Below are 8,982 nucleotides of genomic sequence, written 5' to 3' on the forward strand. Positions count from 1 at the left end.
GCAGATGATTTACCATGCAGACAGAGGAAGTGGGCTTGCGTAACAGTCCACCTCCTCCACAGATTACTGTATGAGATGGTAGACAGGATGAGGTAATAGGGTAGAGAAAGAAAAGCGGTGTCTCAGGGTTGTTAGAGAAAAATATCATAATCATGTTGTATTCTCTCCAAACACATAATAGCATTACAAGGTATTTAAATGGTGTAATATGATTGGAAATGTCCACCGACATATTAATTTCAGTATCAGAGTCAAGACATTTAGCAAGTGTATATGTTATACCTCTCTTTTGCTGAGCTAAATGTGGACCACAGTTGCTTGGTGATTCAGCTATCCAAAACCAGGGCAAACTATCTCACCTGGAATTTGCTACTCCAGTATACTATTTCCAACATGGTTTGAGTACCTAATTGACTGGGGACACTCCACATTCCTCCCTCACCACCTGTTAGCACTCTACAAACTAGTACATTTCATCTGGGTCCGGATGAGCTCTGTCATATGCTCTAATACTAACACATCTGCATACTTAAGGGCCAGATACAAAGTAAGCTATCTCACTACAGATCGACATTTTGGAACCTTTGCACAGGTGCAAAATCCTCTTAGGTCTCTTCTCAACCCAGTTTTCAAGCTTCATTTTATATTTGCCTTCAAGGTCAAATAACCGTTATCTCTGGTTTGTAAGCTTGCTTTCCCAGTCAGAACATTGCCTGGTACTCCACTAAAGAAAGAAGAAGAAGAGGCTTCATCAAAATTCAGAGTCTCAACTGCACTGAACAGGTCTCGGCAAACAGCATATGCTTACAAAACCAGCTTTATCGACACTCATCGGCTGAGATGAATGGGCATTTTGTTCCCAAGAAGATAAAAATTCAGCAGCTCTGAGTTCCACCTGCACTAGATCCACTCCTCACTGATAACATTTAAATAACAAAACTGGTATCACTGACTAGGACACTTATCATTAAGATATTGGCTGAATAAAAGAAAACTTCAAATTTCCATGGTCAAAATCAGATAACTATCCTTATCACATTAGTAGTAGGTACTTTGCAATACTGTGTAGGCTACCAACATAGTCATTACATTGCACTTACTTGTACCAAGTAATTGAGCGATTCCATGCCAGCAAATACCAAAAATATGTTTTTGTATCTCAGATTGTCTGGCAGTTCTCACATAGAAACTTAATTGGGACGTATGTTTGAAATGCTTTTTACATTTGTAACACAAACCATTTTTGAGAAAATCATGATGATAGTGGCCATTTTAGACCATTTTTTAGACTTATACATGCCCCCCTCCATGAACCAGACAACACCTTGTTGTCATTATACTCCTAATAGGCGTATCACTACATTATGAAATACAATTTGACACATTAATTCATTCAACATTAAAACTATTAATATCTCAAAAGTACCCTTTTTCATTTTGTTAATTTTTATACAAGTACATACAATTTCCAGAGTGAGCTCTCTGCTACTTTTAAAATGATGATACATTTTATGAGCACTACCAACACAGTCAATTTGAAAATGGATTCAAAGGGAACTCCCTCTGCTGGTGATTTGCTGAATATTCAATTTCTCTAGGAGGGCTGTGATTGGCTAAGGACCTATAATGTAAATTTCTATGTATAACATCGATAATTGATTGAAAAGTGCAAACTCTGGCAGTTTGATGTGCTTTAAGAGTATATTGTTCCAAACAATATGTCTAAAAATAAGAAAAATCAAAAAGGGTACTTTTGAGATATTAATAATTATATTTTTTAATGTTGAATGTTTATCCATAATGTAGCAATACTCCATATTTTAGAGCACACTATAAGGAGTATAATGACACTAAGATGTTGTCTGCACCATGTATGGTTCACCGGTGATAGGGTCTTACAGGAGGCATGAATAGCTCTAAAAAGGGCCTAACATGGCCACTTTCATCATGATTTTCTTTTGTGATCCATGTAATAAGCATGTTAAACATCGTTCCTCTCAATTAAGTTTTATATGAGAATTGCTATAACAATCTAAACAAGTACCCACATTATTTTCGGGCTATGCTGACATGTAATAGTGATAATACTGTGGCCTCAACATTAACTAAGTCATAAAAACGGTTTTACATTATCTCAGCAGGAGTATTAAACCACTGTGGATATGTTAGATGGCTGGTGTGGTTGTAGCAGCCCTGTCACAACGCTAGCTTGATTTATGTCCTTTATTGTCAAAGATCGATGACTTGTCCAAACAAATATAACTAACAAGGCTTTATGACTCTCTATTACGTAGATGCTCTCACACTATCTCCCTTTTATTTCCTGTTTCCAAGAACTAACTTCCATTTCAAACCATGTGAAACGAAAGCTCACATAGTCAACACAATGCACATACAATGCACAATGGGACAAAAGCATTTGGCCAAAGCAAGATGCTTTGTAATACAGGCCAAGCAGTTGCCTTGGTGACCCAATCAGTGTATGGCGTGACACCTGCTAGTTCATCTCACTGCAGAGTGGGCTTAATAAAAATAATCACAGGCTCATAGTAATCATAGTAATGATAGAGTATGAGCAAACATGTTCTATCATCATCCGGAGAGAGGAAGTAGTGTTATTAAATGAAGTCGGATATCCTATCGCATTGAGATGGATGCTGCCTAGCTTCCTAAGGATAGGCTCTGTTTAGTATCCAAGGATAAAAAGTTTAAAATAAATGGATAATTCTGTATATGCTTCATATGAATTATGCAGTGAGGATGTTAGTATTTTTTTTAAACAGTGTTGTACTACACTGTCAAAATCATATATCTCGACTTCCGAATCAATATTGGGTGTCTGCAAATCTTCTCAAACTTTGACCGTCACTGACTCATATTAACCATTTGCGTATGGAAGTGATATAATCAAAAGTAAGACAAAGACACAGTTTCAATATTCAAATGTTAGTTTTTTATTCAAATAACTTAGCATATTCTTTCTGTCATGTAAAAACAACAACAGTATCAGACAACAGTAGAAATCAGACAACAGTAGAAATATATTGCACAGTTTTTTCTTCCTCTCTTTGTCTTGTTAAATACATTATTTAACACATAGAGACAACAGAACAGAGTAGAAACAAATAATAGTGTAAATACTAATTTGCATGTAGAAAACATGCAGGGTTCAGGAGTAACTCATTACATGCAATCAATTACATGTAATCTGATTACAAAAAAAAAAACTGCAACTGTAATCAGTTACAGTACGTTACCAGCAAAAATATTATAATCAGATTACAGGTACTTTGTAAGAACTCGATGATTACTTCACAGATTACTTCTAAATTCAGCAAGGATGTTTGAGGAAAAATACATTTACACCTTTCTGTTTTCTCAATGACAATCAATTCAGCATTGAAAAAAGGCTCAAGTTTAATTGTTCCACCTTAGTGAGTCTGACCACAAGGCAGAGACCACTGTGATGACACACCAAACGCGTTTGATGGATCCTTTTTGTTTTCTTCTAAAGCCTCTTAAGGGGAAAGTCATCTAAATGTAATCCAAAAGTTACTTTACTGATTACAATTTTGGACAAGTAACTGTAATGGATTACATTTACAAAGTAACATACCCAACCTTGAATACATGTCTAGTTACGAACACAGTTAGACATTGATGCAATAGAATGAGACACTATATCAGTGTACCTTTGATTGTTAAAGTCCAACTCATTGTCAATGCATCCTTTGCACACTTCCTTCAGCCCACTCTGTATCTCCGTACATTCACTAATGATAGTACACATCATGTGGTGATATTGCCATCTCGGTTCTTGTCCCAGCTTCTGTCCATATGGGGTATCACCCCGTCTGTCTTTTCTCTTTCTCTTTCCCTCCTTCAGAGCTCTATGGTGATTGACAGTCTTCATCTTTCAAAATAGCTGGCATCAGAATTTCCCCATCTCTTGTCCGTTCATGACGAGACATCTGTCCATTTCCATCTGTAGATATTCCCATCTTAAGGCTTCACGCCTGGTCAACGTTCAACGGCGATAAGTTCCTTTTCTGTTCAAACTTTAGATGACCACACTAGGTCCACTGCTACTAGTTCACGCCTTCTTGGAGGTGGATGTGCACTTGGCACAGAGCTGGCTGATCAGGTCTTTGTAAGCCGGGGAACGGAGGAAGCGAGGGTAGCAGTCCTTTGCCATGAGAAGATAGATCCTGTGCTGGGCCATGTCGAAACAGGAAGTAGATGGATCTTTCAGGTTGGCCCTGGTGATGTCACGAGTCTCGTGGTCAATGTTCACCTGGAGATAGAGAATGGAGAGAGAGAGGTTAGTCAGCTGCTGCAGTCTGAATGAAGATGTGTTATTTCTTATTTATCGTTGTAATAAAGTTGTAATTTATAGTTGTAATAAAGATAATTGAAATTGGGATGCCAAAGAAATGTCATTGGTGAGGGAGAATAAAGCAAGCTTTTGAGGGACGCATACCTCTCGGGGTGCGTCGGTGCAGATGAACTCATCATAGATTCTCTGGGCTTTGGCGGCCAGCTTGGCAGCAGACTTAGTGCTCCTGAAGTCCTCACAGGCAAAGTAGAACGCAATGTTTTCCTCACTGAACTCTGACACCAGGAAATCTGTGAAGGCTATCAGTCCATCTGATGAAGAGAGAGCGAAAGTGAGAGAGAGATTAATATTGGTACAGTTCAATAAGAAGGAAGCTATGTAGTAGGCTATCCTAGCATCTGTGTCCTTGCATTACCCACTGTGTGGGTATGTGTGTGTACATTAGTGTGTGTGTACATGTGTGTGTCTCTACATGTGTGTACAAGTGTATGCATTTGTCTGTATCTTGTGGAATAACCCCCAGCACTGTGCCAGCATGTGTATTCTACAGCAGCGGCTGTGTGATGTTGTGAGGATCAAATCTCTTATCTTCTTAATTAGCAAGCTCCCAGTAATACTCTATAAGCACCTGGGGCTAAAATGGAACAATATATATATATATATATTTTTTTTTTAAATGGGACAAAATATCCTACTCTAATCTAAGTGCCGAATTAAAGGTTTATTTTCGTCGCATCTCTACAGAACTAGTTGTGTGTGTGTGTATATGTGTGTGTGCAGTGAAGAGTAAGGTTAACTTACGTTTATTGGACAGCAGCTTTTCGAAAGACTCTTTCCACCTCATGCATTCTTCCAGAGTAGGTCTAGTTTTGCCTATTTTGCAGCTTGATAGACTCCAGTTGGGTTTTTGCAGAAAGTTGACCATTCTTGATTTCAGTTCCTTGGCCCTAAGGAGAGAGAATAATAGCATAGGTAAGATAAATAATGCACAAGTCCTTGAATTGAGTCCTTGTTCAGTACAATATTTTGATACTAACTAGTCATTAACAAATCGAGACACGTCTCCTCGCTACAAGGTCTAAATTTAGAATCCACTAAAACCGCCTTCACCTTCATCATTACAGAAGCTGGAAAGCCAAATAATAATCCCCTTTAATCCTTTAATCCAAATGCCAGAGACAGCGACAGTGAAGAGTTGTATGTACCTTTCTAGGTAGGTGAAAGACAGAGCTAGTCCTTTGCACATAGCTGATGTGGATGGCAGAGAGCGGTACGTAGTGTAGGTAAGTAAATCCTTTGAGTTGAGGCGAGCAGTTGGACTGAGATCAACAGAGTGTGTCTGCAGTGAGGGAGCAGAGAGCTTTTATCTCCAAGCCTGAGACTTGTCATCAGCCTACTCAGCCAATGACAAGGCCTCGAGGCTGTGTGTGTGTGTGTGTGTATGTGTGCACACGCGCACACGTGTGTGAGAGAGGGAGATACAGAGAGAGAGATGGGGAAGGAGCACGAAAAATAGGAAGGGAGGGAGGGTGTGAGAGAGAAAAAGAGAGAGGGAAATATAGGAGAGCGAGAGATGGAGGGCGAAGCTGTGAAATTACTTTTCAACATCCCTGAAATCAAACAAGTCTTTTGTGTTGTTTGTTTTCTTTCTGCTCTCTGAAAACATGTTATTGTCCGATTGGACAAAATTAATCTCCCACTTACATGGGCCAGTGTGTGTGTGTGTGTGTGTGTGTGTGTGTGTGTGTGTGTGTGTGTGTGTGTGTGTGTGTGTGTGTGTGTGTGTGTGTGTGTGTGTGTGTGTGTGTGTGTGTGTGTGTGTGTGTGTGTGTGTGTGTGTGTGTGTGTGTGTGTGTGTGTGTGTGTCCATGTCGGTGTGTGTGTGCATGCATGGATGTGTTTGTATGCATATGTTTATGCGTTTATGTGTGGCAGTGTTTACTAACCATAAGGAAGAGGTGTCAACATGTTCTCTGTTATATCCACCACCTGTTGGATGTCACCTCGACAAGGATGCTCTTCCTTTGTCTGTTGTTAATAATGATCACTGCTTGGAAACACACACGCACACACACAGGAGACAACAGGGGAGATAAAATGAGAATACAGTAATAACCCCTTAACAAAGATGATCTCATACTGTAGATACAATAAGTCCAGGGGCCTCATTTATCAGTCATGCACAGGCACACATTTTTTACAATAATAATCCATATTAAGTACAGTAATTTGTTCAATTAGAGGCATGTGTGAAAGTTTTATAAATCACACTTTTTCTATGTGTTTTAAATTTAATTTGTAAGTAGTATTTTAAAATAACTACGCAATATTGATAAATGAGGCCCTAGGGCTTGTTTCAGGGAAGGAAATGTGGTTTGATTATTTAGTCATGTTTAATGATCATTATAACATTTGATTGGATATACACAGCTCCAAAAATGGAAAGGTTGATAGCATCTCCGGTAAATGACTGCAGATGCTATCACCTTTCCTTTTTTTAGGAATATCAAGGATCTACAATGACTCAGATAAACACCTCATTCCAGTGGCGCCACATATACTGTATATATTAAAGTTTACTGGAACCAGGAACCACTTAAGATAAATAATATTGTACCTGCACCCCACATTCAGGAGAAAACACAGGACAAATATTAATTTGGGAAATACAATACAAACAGATGTAATAACACAAACACACACTACAATGAAACTGAAACTCCCATCATCATACCCATTGTTTTGAGCCCTTTTTCAATAAACTCTCTCTACACAACAGCTCTGCCTATATAGTTGCATGTACAGTATATCATCATAATGTCATCAGAGACAGGTGCATCATTTTCATTGCCCATCCTTCTTACATGACCCGAGAGAAAAAAAACATATGACTGTGCAATACACAAACATAATGAATCAGAGCATTAATAAAGCGTAGTTAGCGATGATGAGGATGAATCAACCTGCATCATCAGTGTATGATTCATAGAATAGACCCTAGGGACCATTCGGGTTAGCTAACGATCCACACAGGGGCATCATACACCAATTATTTTAGAGGGGCCACAAATTACGTAGGCTGTAGAAGGGGAAAGTTGGAGAATTTTGCATTTTTCAAACACCTGAAAGAGCTTTTTCCTGCAATCTAGAACCATAATCATTATGGAGAATTCTATGTAAACAATATGTGCATTTCTCTGCATAGGTTATATAAGTGATAATGACCGAGAAGCCGGTGTTTGTTGGCTATATTGGCACGGGTGTTGTTAGGCCCGAGACAAAGTCGAGCGCTGGCAAACTGTGCCAATATATCTATGAAACACCGGATAATGATCACCAAATAATGATCGACATATTTTCATTAAAAACAATTTTAGTATTAATTTATTTGACTAGTTCATCCTTCCACAAGATATAATCCCGACACAAATCTAGGGTTGCTAGAGACGCGACCTAGTCGATCGTTATTTTTGTTCTGTATCTATGGACGCGACCCAGTCGTTCGTTCTTTTTGTTCTGTATGTATAGACGCGACCCAGTCGTTCGTTCTAAATGTTCCATTGCCATGCTGACTGGCAACGTTCTTATCCCTTGCCTGCTAGCTAGCCAACTACGGCTAATTTACTGTCACGTCAAAAAGTGCAGACTGAATAACAGCAAAATAGCTGCATTTGCAATTGTTTAAGCTGTTTTCTAGTTAAGATGTATTTGGATACATCCATAGCAATGCACTTATGATGCGTGACTTTGCCTGGCAGAAAAAATGTGCTCTCTTGTCAGGACACTGTTCAGACAAAAGAAACAAAATCCATGATGTTCATTTGAGTTAATTTTAATAAATGAAACCATACATTCCCTTTGTTATCCACGACAGCTGACTTAAGTGATAATGCCCGAGAAGCCAGTGTTTGTTGGATATATTGGCACGGGTGTCTCCCTTGGGCCCAGACGATTCTGTGACCTTGTTATATGCGAGAGTGGCGTATCTGAGAGAGAGAATACATTGTTATAATATTGTTTTCGAGTAGCCTAATTATGAGTGCAACTTAGAAATAACACAAACAGGCAATGAACAACATACCTTAGACCATTCTCGTCTGTTTTTATAAGGAATTAGTTGAGCTTTAATCGTCTGTTCCCCTCTTTTCCTCTTCGACCCAGATGAAACTGGCGGTCGAACCACACTTTCTGGACCAGGCCCCTTGGTGTACCGGGATTCAGAGCCTGAGTGTAGGTTTTTCCATCTGTTGGTGTGCAACACTTGCATAAAAGGTTAGCTATATTTTCAGCACCAGCCACTGTTCACCTCCTATTGATTGCCGCCAGTTGTTTTTTAAATTGAACCCTTATTTAACTAGGCAAGTCAGTTAAGAACAAATTCTTATTTACAATGACGGCCTACCCCGGCCAAACCCGGATGACGCTGGGCCAATTGTGAGCCGCCCTATGGCACTCCCAATCATGGTCGGATGTGATACAGCCTGAATTCAAACCAAGGACTGTAGTAAAGCCTCTTGCACCGAGATGCAGTACCTAAGACTGCTGTGCCACTTGGGAGCCATGGCCAAAATATATATACTGTGTATGTATATATTTTTTTCAGAACATTAACCGTGTGTTGGTAGATACGTGTGTAGGTAGATGTG

The 8,982-nt window shown here is 39.2% G+C and overlaps 1 protein-coding gene across 2 annotated transcripts; it reads right to left on the reverse strand.

The window, feature by feature from the left end:
• Nucleotides 1–2,930: 2,930 nt before the first annotated feature.
• Nucleotides 2,931–5,684, reverse strand: LOC139578593 (regulator of G-protein signaling 5-like). Of its 2 annotated transcripts, none has more exons than XM_071406416.1 (4): nt 5,542–5,684; nt 5,138–5,283; nt 4,481–4,647; nt 2,931–4,294 (listed from the first exon to the last, which is right to left on the reverse strand). In XM_071406416.1, exons 1-4 carry the CDS (start codon nt 5,580–5,582, stop codon nt 4,094–4,096), a joined length of 555 nt encoding a protein of 184 aa, XP_071262517.1. In that variant the 5' UTR covers nt 5,583–5,684; the 3' UTR covers nt 2,931–4,093. The 2 variants fall into 2 exon arrangements, with proteins under 2 accessions (XP_071262517.1, XP_071262518.1); XM_071406417.1 differs by having other exon boundaries at nt 5,447–5,560.
• Nucleotides 5,685–8,982: the final 3,298 nt, after the last annotated feature.

Source organism: Salvelinus alpinus, chromosome 6, assembly GCF_045679555.1.
Source record: "Salvelinus alpinus chromosome 6, SLU_Salpinus.1, whole genome shotgun sequence".
Taxonomy (NCBI): domain Eukaryota; kingdom Metazoa; phylum Chordata; class Actinopteri; order Salmoniformes; family Salmonidae; genus Salvelinus; species Salvelinus alpinus.

What these genes read in the sequence shown, in the direction of transcription:
- LOC139578593 (XM_071406416.1), bottom strand. Translation starts at nt 5,582, where the DNA reads ATGTGCAAAGGACTAGCTCTGTCTTTCACCTACCTAGAAAG. An exon ending in TCTTTCACCTACCTAGAAAG is followed by an intron (nt 5,284 to 5,541) that starts GTACATACAACT and finishes CTCTCTCCTTAG; the next exon opens with GGCCAAGGAACTGAAATCAA. An exon ending in GCACCGACGCACCCCGAGAG is followed by an intron (nt 4,295 to 4,480) that starts GTATGCGTCCCT and finishes CTCTATCTCCAG; the next exon opens with GTGAACATTGACCACGAGAC.